Source organism: Marmota monax, unplaced genomic scaffold (assembly GCF_021218885.2).
Source record: "Marmota monax isolate L192 unplaced genomic scaffold, Marmota_monax_Labrador192_F-V1.1 WCK01_AAM20220418_F8-fsc00065, whole genome shotgun sequence".
Lineage (NCBI taxonomy): Eukaryota > Metazoa > Chordata > Mammalia > Rodentia > Sciuridae > Marmota > Marmota monax.
Window position 1 is genome coordinate 6,472,601 of NW_026694038.1, and position 23,935 is coordinate 6,496,535.

At 35.5% G+C, this 23,935-nt stretch overlaps 1 protein-coding gene across 4 annotated transcripts in view; it reads left to right on the forward strand.

Moving 5' to 3' along the window:
* Positions 1–23,935, forward strand: part of Magi2 (membrane associated guanylate kinase, WW and PDZ domain containing 2) — a 1,314,737-nt gene that overhangs the window by 1,091,832 nt on the left and 198,970 nt on the right. For all 4 annotated transcript variants that reach the window (XM_046464122.2, XM_046464123.2, XM_058585490.1 and 1 more), the window contains exon 10: positions 2,263–2,901. In XM_046464122.2, the coding sequence (XP_046320078.1) occupies positions 2,263–2,901 (639 nt within the window). The remainder of the gene's footprint in view (positions 1–2,262; positions 2,902–23,935) is intronic.

Here is a 23,935-nt window from a genome sequence, read left to right on the forward strand (position 1 = left end):
CAGGAAGATCACATGGCCTGTGCTCAGCAATTCTATGACAAGGTTCATAGCTCAGAAGAACACTCCCACAGAGCACAGGAGCCATGGAAAGAGGTTCATAACAAGAGTAATTTTAATAGGCAAAAATTTGTAAGAAGCCAAGTGTCTATTAATAAGAAAATGAATAAATCTTAATAAATAGTAATATAGCCATTCAATAGATAATATGTTTCAATGAAAATTAATGAATTAAAGATATAAGTATCAAATAGATGAGTATCACAAATACATTTTAAGGAAACAGAATATTAAAATGTTAAATTTACAAAAGATATAAAACATGCAAAGCATTTTAGGGATTATCGTTATCTGGGGGTTAGAAATAATCTCCTATGAGTATCCAAGTATGACATAAGCACATGTAAATGACAAGCCTCAAATGCAGGACAATGGTTATTTTTGGAAATGGCAATATGGGAACACAAGTAGGAGACAAGATGCTAACCAAAATGGTTTCAACTACTATGAGCAATTTTGTAATCATTAAGTTGAAAGGTTGTACACAGGTGTTTATTTTTCTTTCAATCTTTAAAATGTGTATAACATATCATAATATTTAAAAATACAAGAGGCAAAAGAAGGAAAAAGAATCTATCTCAATTAGACACTTCTCTGGGACTCTGAGATAATCAGAATCAATTGAAAATAATGCCAAAGCTTCCCTGACTGCTCCAACCCTCTAAAGAGGAATTACAGTAGCAGAGAGGGGATCCTAGTTCAGTTCTGAGTCCTGACTCAGAGTCCCAGTCACCTCACCAGCACCCTCTCTGGTAGATGTAATAAAAGAGAAAATTTCCATCTGACCATCACATGGCTGGGATGTTTTCCAGAGGCAAACGTATCCTAATTTCCTGGCAATGCATGTTTGTTTTCTAGCTTAGCACCTTTGAACAGTTCTCTTGCATTTGAGAGAAGTGTCAATCAAGTCAATGCTGTCAAGGGCACTTTACTTAGGATTGTTTTGTTCATAGATTTATTTATTTTTAAGTAAATTCAGTGAAGAAATCATGTTGTAGCGCAAACTTATTAAAAGCTAGAAAAATATTTAATTCTGAATGTTAAACTCAGTGTTTTCATTTTGAGTGTTTGCAATCTTAATGGACACAGAATTCTCAGAATAAATCCCTAACCATGGTCACTATCCATTTCAGAATTATCCTGAAAAATTGATGTCTACTGTTGTTCATTTGACAGTCTGTGAGAATATGTCTCTTTACCCCTCCTATACTCTTCAGTATAATCAGAAACAATCTCTATTTGCAAGTTCAATTTTCAATTATTATGGTTTTTGAGGATAAAAATACCAATCCATGATAGAACAATTCTCCAAAAATAAAATTGTTATTCATACGTAATTGAAAATTTTAAAACAATTATCTCAAACAACCATGTCTTTCTGCATTTTAAGAAGGAAAAATTATTCTTCTGCATGTTTTAAAATGAACAATTTGTATTCAGGGCATTTCTCCTATCATAAAGTTAGCTTCTAACTGTTAGACCTCTGCAAATATGTTATAATTCATTGGAGAGAAAAGACAAATGTCATTGTTGAAAATGATCAACAGAAATATCAATTTATCCAAGATTAGAGGATGAGCCTATAGCAGCTTCTGGTTTGAATGCCAGTGTCCCAAATCTTTTGAATCCTATTTTAACAACAATTTAATAATGGTCCACCCTTATTGAGAGTTCATCATGTTTTAGGCACGGTGCCAAACATTTTTCCTTCATTATATCATTTCATCTTCATAACAACTTTACAAATGAAGAACTGTGGTACCAAACACACAGATACGAGTGCTTCCTTTTTCATCCAAATCTCATGGCTATCACTTCTCAGTAGTTTGGAAACTCTATTAACTGAACTGCACCAAAAATAAAAGTGAGGATGAAAAAGAAGCTTACAATCTATGTTTCTTCAAGGCACAAACTCTTCTAACCTTTTCTTTCTTAGCCTCCCTTTCTGAATATGAAGTTGTTTCTGAATTTCAAGAATAACCAAAGAGTCTTTTTTTCCCAGTATTTGATCATTTTATTTGTTGGCAGACCTGTTGTAACCTTGAGTCACCTACAGTGAATTTAAGTATTATTCTAATTGATTTTCTCACTGCTTACTGAGACACCAAACACCTCTTTCACTAGTCTCATAAATAATTCCATTTTTCTCTGTTGACGTTAATTGAACTTACCTCATGTTGTCAATCTCTCTTTTTTCCCTTGCAGGTGATGTCATTGTCTATATTAATGAAGTTTGTGTCCTTGGACACACTCATGCAGATGTTGTCAAACTTTTCCAGTCTGTTCCCATTGGTCAGAGTGTCAACCTGGTATTGTGTCGTGGCTACCCTTTGCCCTTTGATCCTGAAGATCCTGCTAACAGCATGGTGCCACCCCTTGCAATAATGGAGAGGCCACCTCCAGTGATGGTCAATGGAAGACATAACTATGAAACCTATTTGGAATACATTTCTCGGACCTCACAGTCAGTTCCAGATATAACAGATCGGCCACCTCATTCTTTGCACTCCATGCCAGCCGATGGTCAGCTAGATGGCACGTATCCACCACCTGTCCATGACGACAATGTGTCTATGGCTTCATCTGGGGCCACCCAAGCTGAACTTATGACCTTAACCATTGTGAAAGGTGCCCAGGGCTTTGGCTTCACTATTGCTGACAGTCCTACAGGACAGCGAGTGAAACAAATACTTGACATTCAGGGATGCCCTGGCCTGTGTGAAGGCGACCTCATTGTTGAGATCAACCAGCAGAATGTACAGAACCTGAGCCATACAGAAGTAGTGGATATACTTAAGGACTGCCCTATCGGAAGTGAGACTTCTTTGATCATCCATCGAGGAGGTAAGACACACACTGACTCAGCAATGTAGTAAAATGGCCAGACCCTTTATAATATGGTTAAAATGGAGGTTTCTGTAGGGGGGAAAGAAATCGTGCTTCTAATTTTCTTCTAATGTTTTCATGAAGAAAACATGAACATGGGAAACTCTTTTTTTTTAATTTTGATAATATATATTTTCATATTTTATATCTAACAACAATAATAGTGCTTTCAATATATTGACATGAACTTGGACAGTAAATATTGTATCCCCATGAATGAGCTGTATTTCCAACATTCATTAGTACACCAGTTATAGAAAATTCAGTCTGGTTGCCCATTGATTTAAGTAAGAAACCTGCTTTTCCAATGTAAGCAATGCTTTGAATTGTGCCTAGGATTCCAGACCAGGAGGTGGAAGCTAGTTCAACTCTTGCTAATCTCAATAAGGATTAATCTCAATAATTAGGAGCTATGTTGCTATTAAAAAATATCCTTTCAGAGTTCTTAATAGGGTTTTTCAGGACACTTCTTCCACTATTTTAGGACACTATTATAGATAATGTTGTTGAAGCAACACCTTATCTCCGTGCTCCAGCAACAGTTATCCATGGGGCCTCCCACGACCCAGGAAATAAGTAATAGAAAAGGGCCAGAGTTGAAACTCTGGGCTGAATATTCTGAGTGACATCTGGAAATGGGAACAGGGAAGAGAGTGGTGTGAGTTCTGATTCCTTCTTCTCTACTTTCTCTGTGGGGAAGGAATGGGGCAAAGCCGAGCATTCCCCTTTCACTTCTCTGCTGCTGAACTCTTTTTGACCAGTGAAACTGGGGCAGGAAGGAGGAAAAAGATACCACAAAGCAGAATGTAAAGAAACTATTGTCATGTATATAAGAAATAAATAAAAAATAAAAATAAACTGAGGTTAGCAAAATATTGAGATCAATAGAAAAATAAAAAAAAAAAGACTCAGGGGAAGTCTTGGTTTTCTCATCTACCAGTTGTGGGACTTAGAACTCGTAAAGTCTATGAGCCACATCTGGTCTGTTACTACAGGACAGTAATGCCACCTCCCCCAGTGGTAGTGTCCTAGAACTGAGTGTCCCGCAGTAGGTGCTCGCTATTTATCTGTTGAGTCTCAATTAGCACTGAAGCTTCAGCAGAGATGGCTCAGAAGGAGCAGTGCTGTGAGGAACTCAGGCATGAAGAACGCAACGTATGGCAGACATACGTGATCGCCTATTGGAAGTGCTAAACTCAACATGAAAGCCCTGTCAGTTTGCAAGTGAAAGAAATCAAAGTTGAAAGAAGCAACATTTGTGATTTATTTCACCCTCTTCAAGGAAGTATTATGTTGTTGATTCACCAAATACTTTGTAATTGTGAACAACACTATAAAAAGTATTATGTGCCTACATTACAAAGGGAAATTAATAGAATAACAAAATAACCTTAAATTTGCTCTTCTTAAGGAGTTGTTACAAAATTGGATTTTGGTAATTAAAATGTTGACAATGGATTTTAATTGTTCCCATGGCTTAAGATTAATACACATATTCCTAATTAACTAGCTGTCATGTTCATAATGTCCAATTTAAAAATCAAACTTTAGGAACAGTTTCTTGATGTTAGTATAACAGAAAGCCACCATGCAGGATCCACTCCATGATTCACAGAAATGAATTTGGTTGCATTTAATTTAAAATGGCTTCTTAGTAAGAAAAGTGACTTTGAAATACTTTATTTATATTATTACTTTATTTTATATTACTTTATTTATGTTATTAAATTTTGGACATTTCTGAAAACATTTTTCTGTGTGCCTACTTTTAGCTATAGTCCCTGCTCACACCCCCACTCCCTCATTCTCTTGCTTTCTCATTTAATCCTCAGGTAATCAAAGTTTTGTTAGCATTTTGCTTGTGTGGCTGGAGGTGAGTGCTTTGCTTTTATATTTTGGCTAGTGTAGAATTGCAGGATGTAGTAGGCTGAGATAATTAGAATACTTCTAGTCACAGACCTTTTGAGTTTTCCCGAATTCCCACAATGTGCACCCATCGGAAATTAGCACCATTTTTTTGTGGTAAGTTTCACTTTGATGATCTTATTACAGGCTACTCAGAAGTGCTCCTGACCTGAGCAGGGTCACCAGCCCAGTCCTTATATCAGGACCATGGTTGGTTGATTGTTTTTAATTATTTACTACTACTTTTTTATTTATGATGTAATAATGTACATGGTTTAATTCTTTAAGCAAATAATGTCAGAAAATACACAATGAAAAGTAATTATCTGTTCTATACCATATTTTTAAGTCCTTTTTCCCAGAGGCAAACATGTTTTTGGTATATATACTTCCAGAAAGTTTATCATCTATTGGCACACATATGAATATATGTGCTATATGTGATATAGGTAGGATGATATAAAAATATTTTGTCTCAAAGTGTCTTGGTTATAAGGATGTTTTTAACTTTTGAAATATGTGCCATGCATAATTTACATGCCATAAAATTTACAAAGTATTACAAGTATATACACTTCATTAAGTTTTGCTAAAATGCTAGAGTTGTATAACAAGCACCATCATCTGTGAATCATCCATCATCCTGAGTTCCTTCTTTCTCATTGTTTGCCTATTCCCTCTCCTACCTCTAGTCCCAGGTAACCAAAAATTTGCTTTCTAAATAGTTTATTTTTGTAAATAGAATATTTTTATAAGTCGAATCATAGAGTATATAGTATTTTTCATAGCATAAAAATTTTAGGAATTATTCAATAGATGTGTAACCAAGTAGTTTGTTTCTTTTACTACACAGTAGTATTCCATTGTATGGACCTTTCTTGTACATTTGCCAGTGGGTAGGCATTTGACAAAACTGAATTTGCAGAAATGTGAAGGCTTACTTCTAGAATCTTTATTCTGTTTTCACTGATCTGTATATCTACTTGTGCTAATAGCATGCTTTCAAGATTATTGTAGCTTTATGTTATGCCTTGAAATCAGAGAATGTTTGTGAATCCTCCAATTTTTTTTTTCCCTTTTCAAAATGATCTTGACTATTCAAGGTCCTTTGCATTCCCATAGACATAGAAATTTTATGATTGGATTTTTAATATTTTAAATAAAAGGCCTGCTGAGATTTCAGTATTATGTTAAATCTATAGTTTCCCAGATTAACATTAAGCCTTTCACTTCACATATGTATCTCTTCATTTATTTTGATCTTCTTTAATTTCTCTAGGCAACGGTTTATAATCTTCAGTGTGCAACTCTTGTACATTTGTTAAACTTATTCCTAGATGTTTTATTCTTTCTAATATTATTGTACATAAAATTATTCTTAATGTTATTTTCAATTATTCATTGCTAATATATATAAAAGTATTTGATTTTGATTTTGATCTTGTACACTGCAACTGTATCAAACTCACTTTTTATGTCTGGGGACTTTTGTAGCTTCCACAGTATTTTCTACATAGTTACTATTTCTTTCAGTAACACGTCTTCCTTTTCTCCTTTCCAGCTTGTATGCCTTTGAAAGCTTCCCTTTGCCTTATTATACAATCTAGAACTCTCTGCATGCTGTCGAGTAGGAAACATACAAGCAGACGTCCTTACCTTCCCTAGTTAAAAGAGAAAGCTTTAGCCTTAGAACATTAAGTATGATTTTTAGGTGCAGGGTCTTTATATGCCCTTATCAAGTTGAGAAAGTTTTATTTAATTAGACTTTTAATAATCAATGGGTCTTGAGCTTCATCAAATTTTTTCTGCATCTATTAAAAGGACCATGTAATTTTATTTTGTTATCCTGTTAAAATAGTATATTATGTAATATAATTTTTAGATGTTGGACTAATTTTATATTCCTAGTTTAACTCCACTTGGTCATGGTGTCTCATTTTTTTTTTATTTTTTGTAAGTTGTTGGATTCTGTTTCCATATATTTTGCTAAGGATTTTTAAACTTGCTTGGGCAGGGGGTCATTCTGTTATTTTCTTTACATGTGATGTCTCTGTCTGGATGAAAGTGCCAACCCCCTTTGCTTTCTAAAAAAATTTGGGTTCACATAGTATTTCTGCCTTAAAAGTTTGATAGAATTCCCCCATGGAGTCATCTAGGCTAGGCTTTTATTTGTTAAAATATCTTTTTAGTTGTTAACTCAATTTCTTTTCTTGTTTTAGGTCTCTTCCAGTTTTCTTTTTCTTTGTGAATCAATTTTGGTAATTTGTGTTTCTGTATCTAAGAACCAACTTTTGGATTCATTGATTTTCTTTGTCTTTCCAGGGGAGGGAGGTGTTTGTTTTGTTTCAATAGTTTCCACTCTAATCTTTCTAATTTCATCTCTTCAACTTATTTGTGTTTGGTCTACTTTCCTTTTCTATCTTTTTGAAGTAGATGCTCAGATGAAGGATTTTAGTTCTCTTTCTAATAAAGACATTTAATGCTACAAATTCACTTTAAACACTTCTTTAGCTGAATTCCACAACTTTTGAAATACCATGCTTTCCTTTTTCACTCAGCTCAAGATATTTTCTTATTTTTCTTGCAATTTCTTCTTTGGATCATAGATTACTTACAAATGTGTTATTTATTTTTCAAACATTTGGGATTTTCTAATTCTTCTTCTATTGTTGATTTTTAATCATTTGATTGTGGAAGACTTAATTTATATGATTTCAGGTCTTATTAATGTATTGCACTTGTATAATAGCTTAGTGTCTTGCCTTCTTAATTTGTTTTGAAGGGTTTTATATATGCATTCAGAAATATGTTCCATTATTTTAATTTTTACAATCAGATGCTCTCAAATGGATATTTTTGTTGTTTTCAGTCATCTTCTATTATAAAAATAATGTATCTCTAATCTATCTGCACAAGAGCATAGAGCTATAATAATCTATAATATAGATTCATTCTTTCGTTCCCTTTTCTTCTTAAACACCCACTGTGTGACAGACTATTTTTTTTTATTTGTGTTTTGTTTTGTTTGGCACTGGAGACAAAGTAATCAACAGAGCTAAATGTATCCTTTTTCTCATGGAGTTAATATTCTATTGGACAGAGACAAATGGGTAATAAATACCAATGTAAGTATATTCTTTCTTTATTGCATTTATATCTACCCCCAGAGCTTTTATATCATCTTATTTCTCTCTTTGTTTTCTTCATTTCATTCCGTGGGCTTTGGGCACATACATTCATGCCACATAGAATTAACAAACACTTTGCCTCCTGTTTTCTTATTTGCATACCTCTGACTCATTTGATACATTTAACTGCTGTTTCTTGAACAATATTAATAATGGAGATTATGGAAATTTTTGTCTTCATTCATGAGTTAAGTGGAAACAGTCTCATTTATACAATCAATCACAACACTGGCTTTTCACTTTGAGATTAATTTTACCATGTTAAGGACATGCCCCTCAACTCCATTTCATTAGGAATCTTTATCAAAAATGGATAATGTCAGGACTGGGGTTGTGGCTCAGTGATAGAGCACTTGCCCAGCATGTGTGAGTTATTGGGTTCGATTCTCACTACCACATATAAATATATGAAGAAAATAAAGGCCCATCAACATCTAAAAAAATATTTTTTAAAAAATGGATAATGTGACTAGGCATGGTGGCACATGCCTGTAATCCCAGTGACTCAACAGGCTAATAGATCCCAAATTCAAGGCAGCCTCAGCAACTTAAAACTTAAACTTTGAAACTTTGTCTCAAAATAAAAAATAAAAGGGGTTAAGGAAGTAGCTCAATGCTAGAACATCCCTGCATTCAGTCCCCAGCATGGCAAAAAAGAAAAAATGTATAACTAATTTTATCAAAAGCTTTCTTGGCATCTATGAAAATGATAGTTATCTTCTCCTTTAATTTATCACTGTGATAAATTGTATTAAGGGATTCATTAGTATTGGACTATCCAAAATTCTATTTGTTTATGTAAAACTTCGCATTAACATTAATTTATGATATTGGTCTGAAGTTTTCTTTGTTTGTTAGACTTTTACTATTAAAGTTATGCTCTTCATAAAAGCAATAGCTCTCCTTTCTCTGCTAGGAAACAATTGCATTGAAATTATCTACAATGTACATCGTTGAAGTGATCTAATTCTGGTGTATTGTGTTTTGTTTTTTATTTTTGTTGTTGTTGTTGTTATTGTTGTTTGGTTTGTTTAGTTTGGTTTGATGTAAGGATCTGCACCCTCTTAGAACTTTCTCGTTTTCTTCCATCATGATTAATCTTAGAGTTTCTGTATTGCCTGGGCTCAGTTTTTATAATGTATGATTGTCCTTTAAAATTATCTCTCTCAGTCATGTTTTCCAATATATTTCAATAGCATTCTCTATTTTTCTTGCAATTTCCACTTTACCTAAAAGTATTTCTATTATTCTCATTTCTTAGTAGTGCTATTTTCTTAATTAGACTGACTAACATTTTTATATTTTAATGGTTCAGGAAATATACTAGTTTATTTATAAATAATTTGTTGGCTAATGCTCAACCTAATATGGAACAGGAAATCATTACAGTCTTTGCAATGGAGGCTCTTTGATGTCTGGGATAAAGAAAACCCAGGCTGATTGCCAGCATCAATGCTTATCTAACATTTTTCTCTGATTTAGATTAAAATTCAACAAAGTTCCATATATTATTTGTGAACCTCCTTTAAATTGCATTTGATTGGGTTTTGAAACTTTCTCTTCCTATACCTATTCTTCCCTTTTTATGCAGAATATATTAGATAATGTAAAACTTCTCTTTTTTAACATTAAAAGAAAATTCAATGTTTGAAGTGCACCATAGATTATATCAGAGCTTTGTTTGAGGAAAAAGCATAAAATTATATACAAAGAGAATTGTATTTATATAAAAAAATTCTTCAAAATTTCAAAATAAACATAATTATCAGAAGAAATATTGTATCCCAATTTTAAACTATATAGAGAAAAATATGAAGAGTAATGCTATAAGAACTATTGGTATTTTTAATAGTTCTAATACTTTTTTCTAAAACATTTTTAATTAAAAATAATTTCATATTCATGGGGAAAAATGCAGGTACACCATATACTATTTGCCCATGTCACTGTTAATATTTGGTCCTACTTGTTTCATAAGTTGTATGTGTGTGCATGTGTGTGTATGTGTGTTTTTGAACTATTTGAGAGTAAGTTTCATACACTAATCCCTTTACCCCAAAATATTTTTGTATTTGTTTCATGTTGCTCTTTGTTTGGAGAAATATTCAAGTAGTCACTTGGTTAAAGCTATAGAAGACACTTTTAATGAAGCAGTTAGGAAAAATCCACCATGACCACATAAACAAATAAAAGACTTAAGAAATCATCAAAACATGTTTAAGCAGCAAAAACAGATTTAAAGTCTCACCAGTCATAAGGATCTGACACAGGAACATTTCTGACAGAAAAGCACGGGTTATTTGAAAATATTGGTATTCCGAGAGATTAGGAGAATTTCAAAATGAATATTCCACATTGAATATTATTCAAAATAATCTGACTTTCCATTTGGTGTCAGTATATAAAAATACACGACTTAATACCAAATCTGCAGCATGAGTTGTAAATGGCATGATATACTGGCTGCTGTATTAACAAATATGCCCTCGAGTCTTAGTAACTTAACAGAATAACATTCTGCTCTCTATTCATGTAATTTCTAGCACATGTGTTCCTGTATTGGCATATCTCTTAGCTCTCCTCCAAACAGGGATCCAGGCTTCTTCTTTCTGGTAGATCTCTGTATACTGTGACCTACCAGATCACATGAATCTCAGAAGACATCCCCCTACTAGGTGCTCCTTAACCAGCTCACAGCTAAAATGAGAAACAGTGAGTGCAGTATCATTAAAAAAGGCTTCAGGGGCCAGTGCTAGAAGGGGTGTATATCACTTCTTTCCACATTGTATTGGTAAGAACCCTGTTCTGGATCCCATTAACCACACACACAAAAAGAAACAAAGAAAGCTAGGAGATGCCATTATGTGATACTCAGACATTTGAGGAATGGTTTGAATTCACACAAGTAGTAGACACTTCACCCTTGATAGTCCTCATGTGTTATCTATACCTTGACCTGAATCTCAGGGATATATAATTATTGGTTATGTTAAATCATAGATGAAAACTTTTGTGCTGTGATTTTGTATGGGCTTTTGAGGTACACTCAAGCCACCAGCATATCTATTAAATTTCAGAAAGCATTTTCATATTTTCATTTTCAACTTTCTTGAAAGAATTTAGAATTAGACTTAGGCTTATCCATAGTTCAGTAGCTCTGAACTATAAATATCCAAGTAGAGATATCTGAGTACATATCAATGACAGTATACCCATCCTGAACATGAAAACACCATGGATCTCAGAAGACATACATATATGGGGAAATCGATGCAAAGATGACCCCGAGGATGAGAGAGAAAAGATAGTGGGAATTCCTGCAGAGTTGTTGCCACACCACTTAGAAGTAGCAGAAACAAAACTCAAACTGAAATCTTCTGACTATAAGTTTGTTGTTGTTGTTGTTGTTGTTTTGGTACAGGGATTGAACCCAGGGATGCTTCATCACTGAGTCACATCTCCAACCATTTTTATTTTTTATTTTGAGACAGGGTCTTGCTAAGTTGCTTAGGGCCTTGCTAAGTTGTGAGGCTGGCTTTAAACTTGCAATCCTCCTGCCTCAGCCTCCAAGCCACTAGGATTACAGGCATGTACCACTGCACCTGACCTGACTGTAAGATTTTACATTATATCAGTTTCCCCAAAATTTATGGAAAACAAATCTTTGATGGCTTCTGTTGGCCATTCTCCTTTGCTCTGAATTTATTATTTTCTTTCTTTGATCTACATTTAATAAGCATTTGATGAGGATTTACTGCATGCTCAGCACTGGTCTAGGTGTCAAGAATGCAGTCATAGCAAAGACTCTGCCTCAAGAAGATTATCTCCTAAGAGAAATTAGACAACAATTAATGAAATGCCTGCTGGGCATTGGAAAGAACTAAAACTGAAAAACAGGGTCACAGAGAGGATAGTAGTGAATGAGACAGTAGAGAGTAGTGGACAAGGAAGACAGTTCTCTTGGAGTGCAGAAATCAAAAGGAAGTGAGGCAGTGAACTGTATGGATATTGAAGAAAGAGCTTCCAGGGTCCTGGGGCAGGCTGTGCTTGGTGTAGACAGGTCAGCAACAAGGGGTTACTGTGGCTGAAGCTCAGTAGGGAAGAGGTGGAATGTAGATGAGATCAGAGAGATTGGTGGGGGTGGAGCAAAACCGATCATGTAGTCTGGTGTAGCCATGGACCATATAAAGGACTTTGGGTTTCACTTTTGAATGAAATGATGAGCTGTGGTAACAGAAGAGTGACGTAACACAGTAAAAGGCTCATGCTGGCTGCTGTGTTGAGAATAGACTGTTGGTGAGCCAGGATGGAAACACAAAGATGAGCAAACATCTTTCACAGCAGTCCACACGAGAGATGAAGAAAGCTTGGAGAAGGACCATAGGAGTGAAGGTGGTGGGAAATGGAGAATATAATTCAAAGGAAGAACCACAGGACTTGACAATGGATGGGAATGGGGGGTATAAGACAAAGAGGAATCCACGCCTGCAAGGTTTTTGACCTAAGCAACTAGAAGAGCAGTTGCCCTTTATTGATGAAAGGAATATGATAGATGAGCATGGGCATAGCGGGAAGAAGAGGGAATCAAGAGCCCTGTTTGGAACATTTCAAGCTTGAGTTGCCTCTTAAATATCCAAGTAGAGATGATTGGCAAGTGGAGGGTAGTTAAAGCCGGATACTGATTGAGAACATCTAGAGAGTGAGTATCAATAAGCAAGAGAAACATTCTAAGGACTGGGAGCCTCCAATTTTAAAGATCAGGGGGGTGACTAGCAAATGGCTATATAAAAGCATGGCTTGTAAAGGAAAAGAAACATTAACAGAGGGGTTCCTGCAGCTTTATGAAGGAAAATGTTTCAAGATGGAAGGGGTAAACAGTTGTGTCAAGTTCCGAGTGAAATCGGGATGAGAATTTAGAATTAAATTTGACAGAGGTTCAAATGAGTTAACATGACCACTCAAATCAGTTGGGAGAAAAAAATGAATTTTTTCTTCTATTCGGTTGCCTAATTGATGAGAAGTCGATCAGTGTTTCAGTCACTTGAGAACAAAGCCCCCTTCATGTTTGAATCTGCAGTGTGCATTTATTTGCATGGACTGTGATTTTGTGTATACCTGGGGTGGGGAGATTATACTTTCTCCCTTTTCCATTATCCTGGATTATCTTTATTTTCTGCCATTCAACTCAAGTGAGACCAACTTCTCATCACCAAAAGAGCTAACTTTCCTGTTCGTGCCAATGTCTAATTTATGTGAGATGTTCTGTGGCAGGTTCCAAAAGGAAGAGCTGTGATACTTAATATGTTTCTGCATCATTCATTGAAAGCTTATGAGGGGGGAATGGCAACCATTATCAAGGAGATTCTTGGAAACAAGTTAGTTTTCCAATCAGCCCTTTATCATAAAGTTCAAGTACATAAAAATAAAAAATTTAAAAATTGTAGTTTCAGTTTAACTCAAAATGTACCCTGTTTTATCCCCTTACCCACATGTGCGCACACACGCATCAGTTAAGTGTAAGTGGGGTTAATTATCAATTTGTTCTATTTAAAATTATATCCATGAAATGACCATTTCTAAGTTTAAATGGAAGAAGAGATAGCAGAACTGTTTTATAGATGGCAAATCCAATATGCATGTAACAAGATATAACTGTTAATCACTGACCTAATCTTAACCCTTTACTTATCCCATTTACTAATTTGAGAATATCTTCAATGCAGAACAGAAAAGAGTGAAGATATACATTCATCACAGTCACCTCTCCAGTTGCTCTAGTGGAGATATACAGAAATGCCAATTCAGAGAAACTGCTGGTTTTTAAAATCTTAATTTAAAATAGCTAATTTCCCTCAAGAGCAAGGACTAAGTCTTATTTACCATTTTCTCTCAGAGCTTGGCATGCACATTTGTTGAATTATTTTATTGTTATGACATTGGGGAGACAACGATATTCACAAAACAAAATCAGGAAGATGCATGTGTGAGTCCAGCAATGCAGCTGAGTGTACAAAAACAGAACTATTTTTCTACAGATTTTCTTGTGTCAGGGTTTCTAAAGTGACCGTAGCAAAGCTCTGTCCTCTTTGGTCTTATACCACGCACTTGCCTAATTTGTCTTTCTTCTTCCTCTTTGTTCATTCCACAAATGTACCAAGTGCTATTCTAAATATGGAAACAGTGAGCAAAATAAATTCTTGTTATGGCATTTATCGCAAATGGGTAATAACATTAATCCTGTAAATCAACCCACCAGTAATACTAGTTCTAATGTGACTATAAAATTTGCCATTCCACAACATTCTCAGAAACAAACATACAGGATTAATGGCATTAGATGATGAAAAACTCACTTAACTGAAATCAGAATACCAGGTTTCTAGTACAATCTGTGCTGCTAATACACATGGTAACTTTGAGCATGTCAGGTTTTCTGGCCACCAGCACGTTGTTTTTAAATCAAAGATAATGTGCAACATCCATATCATCTCGAACTCTAGCATTCTCAAGGTTTCTGAGTTACAACCATGTCTTCATTAGTTGTAGATCCCAGGAGAAAGGAATCATTAAAGAATAGTTGGTTTTGTATATATTAACCATAAACCTAAATCCTGCTTCCTTCTGGTCCACAGTAGTAATTCCCTTGAGCTCACAGTCCTAAGTTTATTAATCTTATGCTACTTGGCAGTAGTAGCAGAATATGAGATTTCAAAAAAAATGAGGGATGAAAAAGGAAAGAGGCAGTGAAGGTTTTAGCCAGTAATTCTAAAACTGTAGAAAGATGATCACATTTATAATTACATAAAATACATTCAGTCAGTTCATGTGAATTACTTTTAAGTGTGGGGAAGGAATCCTCATGCCTTTTCATTAAGACTTTTTTGAAAAAAAGTAACATCAAATCTAAAAATAACCAGTATACAATATTTTTGCCAAGTAAGTCTCAAATTTTTCTGTTTCTATAAATTTTAATACCTAAATAACCAAAAAAATAACCATCTACCTCTTGAGTGTAATAAATTCTATTTTGACAATTATGCTGGTCATGTCAAGAAGGTGTTTTGCCTCTGGAATGCTAGTTGCTCAGGTATGAGAGCAGAAATTTATAGTGGACTGTGTGCAATTAGAGCTACATACAAGAGAATTCCAGATGGTAAATGCCAGAAATGTTGCCATGAAGACTGCTGAATCACAATGCTTACATATAATAGGTTCTCACTTGTTGCATAAATGAACGAAATCACCTACCGCATTATCTGGCTATAAAATATTATGAAGTCATGTTCATTTTCATATTACAGAATATGAAACCATAGACTTTTAATGAATATAAATTCTACCAAAAAGTACAAATGAAAATAATTGCAGTTTTTATATGACATTAATGAAAGTTATGCTAATTGCCCTAAAATTTAAAGAAAATGTATTATGTTTTGCCTCTGCTCCTAATTAGCATTATTTCACAATGTGGGGTACTTTTATGGAGAATTTTGTAGTGCATTAGATAAATCAGTTTTATGTTTCCAGGAGAGTGAATTTTAATGAGTATGATAATGCATTTCATTTCAAAAAACAGTTTTATGTTCCAAAGCGTCTTCTACTGGTAGATTGGGAAAAAGTTGTTCCAAAGTAAAACTTCCACTTAAAATTTCAAATAAAATATAGTAAGAAGTATAAATGAATCCATTTCATATAAATGGGTATAAGTTTGGGATAAATATTTCATTTGAGCTATGTATTTTCTATAAGTTAAAAAATATTCAAAATATTTATGCCAGCCATTTAAAGTGACTTGAATGTCTTCTAAATACTACTTGTCACCCTATATACAGAAAAAAATAAATGAAAACATTAATGACTATTAAAACATTAATTAAATCCATAGTAGCTGGGGTTAATTTAATACGCCATCATTCCAAGGGCTTATGTATAAATTCTTCTCTCACACCTAAGAAACTAGCCTATCATTTCTTCTTCCCTTCTGGTTTCAGAGGAAGACTTGTAGGTCCTTCATTCAAGGACATTAGCTTCATCTTGATTGGAAGGAAATCACTTCTGTCTACTCAAGGAGTTGCTTCATCAGTATCTTCCTTATCAGGGAAACTGTTATAATTTCCTTTTTCTATGGATACCTTACCCCAGCTTACATACTTGCCCAAATTTATCCCATCCTTTAAGACAATTGCCTTGATTCTGCATTGCCCTCCAGCAATGGTCCTTTCTCTTATCTTTTATTCACAGTCAACTTTCTTGAAAGACCATCCATTTATGTACCTACGTATATCCCACCCTATTCCATGAATCATTTAAGATAGCTATTCTTGGAGGAATAGTCTTCACTTCACATCTCTGCTTCCTTACCTGCTTTTGTACCTACTTTGTACCTACCTTTGTCTGGGTTTCTTTCCCCACTGTGCTTCTGAAAATCTTCTCTCTGAGGTTGACAATGGCTTCCTACTTAAAGTCAAAAGGGATTTTCCATTTCTTCCAGAATCTCTCCTCCCTTGGCTTTCAGGACACCAATCTCCTCTGGATAACCTCCTATTCCTTCTCAGACTCTCAGAATCCCTTTCTTTGTCCAATCCTTGAAAATTGACCTTCCCCAGCTTTGGTTGCTTATAACTCTTTTGTTATATTAATTGAAACCATATCACCACAACCTTGGCCACCCAGAAAATGTTATCCACTTTTATCATTTTATATCTCCTCTTAAAATCTGTTCTCCTGTTCCTTATTAACTTATCACATTTCAATATGAGTGCCTCTTATGTCCTATAAGTTTAAACAAGAACTTGTTATGGATATATTTGAAACAAATATATGACTTAGAATTAAAAACCATGTAAAAAAGTATAATGGTTAAAAGCAGCACCTCATTTTGCAATAATAAACTCCCTGAGTGGTCAAATCATGAATAAGCACTTTTGATCTCCGCTAACAGACCTGCTCAACTGACACCCACTTAGAGGTCTCCAGTAGGTTCCATAGTAAAGGAATAAATAAGGTCAATAAGCAGCCTTCTGGCTGGGTGTGGTGGCACAAGCCTGTAATCCTAGTGGCTTGGGAGGCCAAGCAGGAGGTTCTCAAGTTTGAGGCCAGCCTCAGCAAGGCGCTAAGCAACTTAGCAAGACCATAGACCCTGTCTCAAAATTAAAAAAATAAAACACAAAAAGGGGAGGAGATGTTGCTCAGTGGTTAACACCCCTGGGTTTAATCCTCAGTACTGAAAAAACAAAAAGCAAGAGTAAAGAGAAAAAGAAAACAAAAAAAGAAACAGCCTACTTCTTGCTTTCGTTTCAAAGCCCACAGCCAATCTATACAGCGAATGATGGCAGTTTTCTGGTGAGATCTTAGTTCTTCATATATTCATTTTTTCCCCAAGAACTGGAAACACAGATAAGAAGTATGAGAGAGGCTGTACCTTCATAAAGACACAGAATCCACTTCCTGGCCTGATATGTAATGCTCCCTCAAGAGAAAACAGGAAATGGGAAATGGAGCAGTCACTTAGGGAAATAGAGGTTACAAGTAAAGAATGATTGTACTGATGGACTTGTGTCCATTTTGAGAATTATATTATAATTAGGCTAATAGCATAGTTGTATTATGCAGGAACACTAAATTAAATTCATTCATGTTTCACAAGATATACAAGTGCTCAGGGAGAAAAAAAAATCATGGAAACTGAAGGGAGATCAACAGAGTAGAGGAAAGGGTCAGGGTAATGGTGGGGATTACTAGGGAATGATGTTGGGTAAATTATAGTGTTATATGATGTTTATGTCCTAATATATAACAATAAATCCCACCATTGTATAACATTACAATGCACCAATAAAAATGGCGGGGAAGGGGAGAGAAAAATATGTGCTTCTCCCTGGCCTCTAAGCTTGATAAGGCTCAATCTTACCTCCAAATCCTCCATTGCCTGGTCCATACCAATCTCTTTAGCTCTGTCTTACATCACTCCTTGCACTTAATCAATTCATCCATTCTTCATTCTACCAATATTCATTAAGCACGTACTGTGTTTCAGATACCATTAGCTGTTCTGTGATACAGCATAAGCAAAACATGAAAAATGTTTGTCTTCATGGAACTTAATTTCTCCTAGCAACACAAAACAGTTATTGTATCTGTCTTTGTTTATTATTGAAAATTATTTCTTTTCACCAGAAAAAAAAAATCTCTTTCCTTCTATGTTTTATGACAGACTCCTGTTTATCCTTGCGAATTCAGGTCAGGTGTTACTTCTGCCTGGAAGACTATTCCAGCGTCCCTCATGTCCCCAGGAAGCCCTGTAAATCCTCTCCTCATTTCTTCAGGTCAAAGTTCATTAAGTGATATTATTGGCATTTCCATTATCCCCCTTCAGAATTTCTCAGAAGAATCCAACAAAGGCATATTATACCTTCTAGACTGGGAGATGCCTGGCCTTTTAAAAATTGTAAATGGAGCAGTAATCCAAGTGATTCTGGCATCCACACACTCTAGCCAGTGGATCTCTGCTTGTAAGGAATCCACACAACAAGGATCTGGTCTAGTTGAGAGGACAATTTACTGCTCTAAACAGTCTTGCATATATATATATATATATATATATATATATATATATATATATATATATATCCTGTGAAATATGAATGAATTTAATTTAGTGTTCCTGCATTATACAACTATGCTATTAGCCTAATTATAATATAATTCTCAAAATGGACACAAATCCAGCAGTAAAATCATTCTTTACTTGTAATCTCTATTTCCCTAAACATTCTTTTAGCAGAAGATGTGAGCTATATTGTATCCACGTCTGTATCTGTACCTTTTAAATATTTAGTAAATAGTGTTTAGCCATTTGCTCCTCCAGAAAAGCCTCTTAAATTCATGAGTTTCTTTGCCAATTTTGTTCAAAGCTTCACATTTTCCAACAATATACCCTAAAATATATGGATGCCTTTCCCCTTCCTTTTATTACTCTACATGGATTTTTTTTTCCTTGTGGATTACCTCCCAATAATGGTTCCTGATTGAAGGCTATAGGATCCTTCCCCGTATACCACGGGTGCATTTGTAACTGTACAGAGTCATTTGGGAATTGTCTTATGGGAAAAGGATTTCAGAATCAGACTTTGAAATAAAACTGTTTTGAATATGTTAGAATTTTGCTGTGGGTTCAAAAGGCGGTATGTGCTTGCCAAGAGCTGGACTTCTGCCACACCCCAGGTTCTCAACACATCCCAATTGCAAGCATGCCTCAGCCTCTGGACCCTTTGAAGACCTGCTTTGTGTCTGACAAGGGGAAAGGATGAAGCAAGGGAAAGGAGAACTTGTGGTACCTTCTGGGGGTAAAAGAGGAGGAATCTTGTCACTATAAGTTGTCAAACTTGAGGGAGGCCTTCGAAGAGACCTCTAGGAACTTACAGTCGAAAAGTCACTGTACCTGTCCAGTAAACTTTTTTGGGATACAAAAAAAGTGCAACCATGCTTGTCTGGTAGAATAAAGCATGAAAACTCTAATTATCATAGTTTTAACCTCAAGGCTTCATGACTTGAATTTCTATTTATTATATTTATTTTCGAGGCTGCTTTTCTTCATCAGCTATTATTATGACGAGTTTTTATTGTCATTGAATGTCCAGGGATCAGGAATGCAAAAATACTCTGTTTTGGGGGACTAGTACACATCCAAAAAAGGTCCCATCTAAAATCTTTAGAAGCAGTGTCTCTGCTGAGAAACATTCTGACTCTTTCCAAAAGCCAGGAAGCTTCTCTGGTCTTTTCCCCACAAATCCTCTCTTCTGCTGCTGGTGAAGTTTGCCAAACTTCTCAGTTTACCTGGTAGCAGATCTGCACTCCTCAAGCTTCTTAAGATGAGGTGGTCCACCATCCTCAATATCTGGGAAACCAGTTTTACATCTTACCTCAGATTAACTGAATCATATTCTGCATTTTAGCATTTCCCATGTGATTCATATTCCAGTTCAAATTTGCATATTTTAGTACACAGTTTGGTCTTTTGAATGCTTAATACTTTCCCTGGGATGAACTCTCCTAATTTAATGGAATAGATATGTACCAAATGAACAAAGACCTCTCCAAAGGAGGGGGTCATTTAATGGACCTTTTCAAGGCATGTGTCTTAACAGATTGAGGAACTGCCTGGAGAAGGCACAGAGGGAAATAGTGAGTGACATAACTTCTGAGATGGCCAGTCACAGGGAAGAAAAGTTGTACTTTCTCAGCATCTGAGCTGACATCAGAATAAAGAAACAAGGGTCTCCAGTTTTCCTCAGAAGAATGAATTATCCAAGCTACCCCTGAAAGTCTCAATAAAGTTACTTTTTTATTCTTTATTTTTTGCTTTTAATCTATTCCGTCAGAAACTTGAAAAATTATTTATTATAAACAAAGAGAGTGATAAATGGAAAATAAAAGCTTTAGTTCATATATGCAATGCAAACATAATTAATAAAAACAGTTCCTTTTTATTTTTATTTTTTTGAATTTATTCTAATTTGTTATATATGATTGCAGAATGCATTTTGGTTCATATTATGCATATGTATAGCACAATTTTTCATATCCAAATTAGAATAAATTTTTTTAAATAAAAATAATAATAAATAATAAATAATTAAAAAAAAAAACACAGCTCCCACTGTGGTGAGGCAGTTCCAAGCCAGCGCTGGGAGTTAAAGCTTCCCCTATGCATCTTTTTAAACGATGTAATATTTGAATCATACAAATGTATTATTTAACTCACAGTCAACCACTTACTTGATCCTCCCGGGCTCTCTGATCCCACCCAGGAGGCCTGCAGTCATGGGGAGCCAAGGGCTGTGGGTACCACTTTTCATACATTCCTTCCCACCATGAAAGTTCAGCTTCTAAATCAGTCAATGTAAGAGATCAGCCAACAACTCATAGGAACATAGAACAATGGAAACATAGACTTTAATAAAACTTATTTAAAAGTAAAACAACAAACAGTTACATATGCATTTAAAAGTACTAATGAAAGGAAAGTTTTTAACTTATATCCACCTCTTGTGAAATACTTAACATGATTTGTAACAGAGGAATAAAACCATATTCCTAAAGAAGTGACCAGAGATTGTGCTTATCACTTATGCCCTTTAAAAAGGTTTTCTGCTATGAAAGTAATTGTGTACCACACAGACTTTTGATGATTGCTAAAATATCATAAGACTACCATTGTACTCTGCTTCTAAAATATTGGAAATTGCCTAATGTCATTCAGGCAAGGCTCTTGAGTGTTGGGAGCTCATCTGCTCTTCCTCATCAAGCGTGATGAGCTGAGCACAGGGTTTGGTCTAATTAGTTCCAGTGCTATTCCCCCAAGTGCTACTTGAAGGCATTCTTTAGCTTCTGAAATTAATAAGGACAAAAAACTAGAATGTGTTGATTCAAATGTATGAAGCTTACTAACAGTTTGATCCAGGCACATTAAACATATGCATGTGCAAAGAATGGATTTCTGTGGATCACCAATACCTGCTCACTAGGTAATGATGAATCCCTTGGCTGAAAATGGTTGGGTGCCCTCAGAATCTGCATCTGGCATCTCAGCTTTCATCCGACACCCTCATCCCCACTTTTGCCAGCATGTGGGTACTCTCTCTGATGAAGTTGCAGTGGCTAGTGTTTATGTCCCCCTGTTTGATTGGAGGTCTTTGTGCAATAGACTTATTCCTAATGAGACTTCTCTGTCCTTGTCCCTTTCTGTAAGTCACCTGGTTTATGTCCCCCAAAATATATTACTGTAAAATGCAAAAACATTATATTCCCCCTTGGTAGACTGATCCAGAGCTGTTAGTGGCAAGCTCAGTGTCCAACAGGAATGTAGGATGTCTCTCCTTTATCTAGCACAATGTCACATCAGAGTGCCAGGCTGTCCTGAAGTTCAGCCCATTTGTATACAATCCATACAAAGCCCACTCTCTAGTTTCTTCATCTAAGTTGAAAGAAACCTACCACAAAGCCTGGTTTCATTTCATCATGATGGCATTGGTATAGATCTTAGGGGAACAGACCCTGAGTTCACATCTTAGTCTTGACATGACCTGTGAGATCTTCGACATGTTCATTAGGATCACCAAGCCTCAGGGTTTATTTGTTTTGTTTTTTCTTTTTAACCTGTTGGCAATGATGATCTTCTTGCTGGTCTTGCCATTTCTGGACCCACAACACTCCATGACTTCCACAATTGTAGCTGCTTTTGTGACCATCATGGAATTAAACAGAGAATCCACGCAGAGCACTGAGCAAGGGCCCTCATGCAAGGAGATGCTAAATAACTCTCAGCAAGTGTTGGAAGTTAGAGCAAAGTCCCCAGTAAATGAGGGGTTTGCAGGCTAGCCAAATTTCTTTCCCAGCTATATTCCTTTCCTTTAGAGTTTAGAGATAACTCACAAAATGTAAGTAATTTTGGTCTGCAAATCAGAAGCTACCAGATCTGTTCTATTCAGGTGGAGTCATATTCCAGCCTCAATTGATTTGCATTAGCCAAAAGGCCCCCTGTGGGCAGAGCATTCCAGATGGTCTCTCTCCTTCCTAAGAGATGCTGTTTTATAATCCATTGTATTAGCTAAATGAGGTTATACAAGAAATGTTATATATGCCCTTCAGAATGACGCTGGGTGCTCATAATGAAAGAAATAATTTCTCCTCAACTTTCTATGGGCACCAAAGGCTTCAGCTGCAGAGGTTTTCATTTGGAGCAGAAACGTAAAGATTATTTCTTGTTTACATTTTAGTCTCGTACACATTTTGTTTATAAGGTGTGTGAGTTTTTTTCCTTCTCTGTGAACGTTTTTATTGAGTTTAATAAAGATTTGCCACATCATCTGATATTCTGAATAACAGGTATTTTAAATATGAACTAAGGAATATTGAGTTTTACATTTTCTGCATCTAAAGAGACCCTACAATGTTGATTTAAAGTATGGGATCCTAGCTACTGAAGTCCCTGCTTAGGTTGTATGTCTTATAAAGTGGGTTCTAAAGCCCCTGCTCTGTCATTGCCCTACTTAGGAGAACCCTGTTCACTGATTTCCAAATATTAAGTCAAAAGGCCAATACATCATAGCCTTCCAGACATGGTGATCCAGACCTGTGTATCCATATCGTTAAGATTTTCAGAAATTCTGCTTCACTAGGTTCGAATTTATATTTTTTATAAACTCCTAACGCTAGGTAATTCTGATGCAGATGGCCTGTGGACCACGCTTTTGGAAACAATTATCTAGGTCAAGAGTTCAACAGACCATGGCTCCACAGCCAAACTGAGTCTCCCATCTGCTTTTTTTTTTTTTTTTTTTGTATGGCCCTTAAGCTAAAAGTGGCTTTCACATTTTTAAATGTTTTAAAATATCAAGAGAAGAATGCTGTTTTGTGACATATCAATGTCCATAAGATTTTATTGGCACACAGCCATACTCTGGTGTGGGCACAGTCTGTGGTGCTTCTATACTGTAACAGAGGAGTTGAGTGTCTACAACAGAGATCCTGTAGCCTGCAAAGCCTGGAATGCTTTTTGTCTGCCCCTTTACAGAAAAAAATTGCCAGTCTTTGACGTTGGTATTTACAATGACCAGTGATGTTCCTTTCTAACGGCTTAAAAAATAACCTGAGTAAGAAGCTGGTTTGGGGCTTCTTTGGCCCATCTTCCCCAGGTGACCAGGGAGAATTGTCCAGGCTTTCCACAGAATGTGAAGGGGGAAATCAGATATTTTCTTTTATTCATGCCTGCAAGAAATTCATTATTTCATTAAGAATGTGGAATTCATGCACAAGAAATAACCAGGAAACACTGAAAGGGCAGTGGACTTATTGAAAGTATAAATTTTTTGATGCAATAAAATTGAGAAGAATTTAAG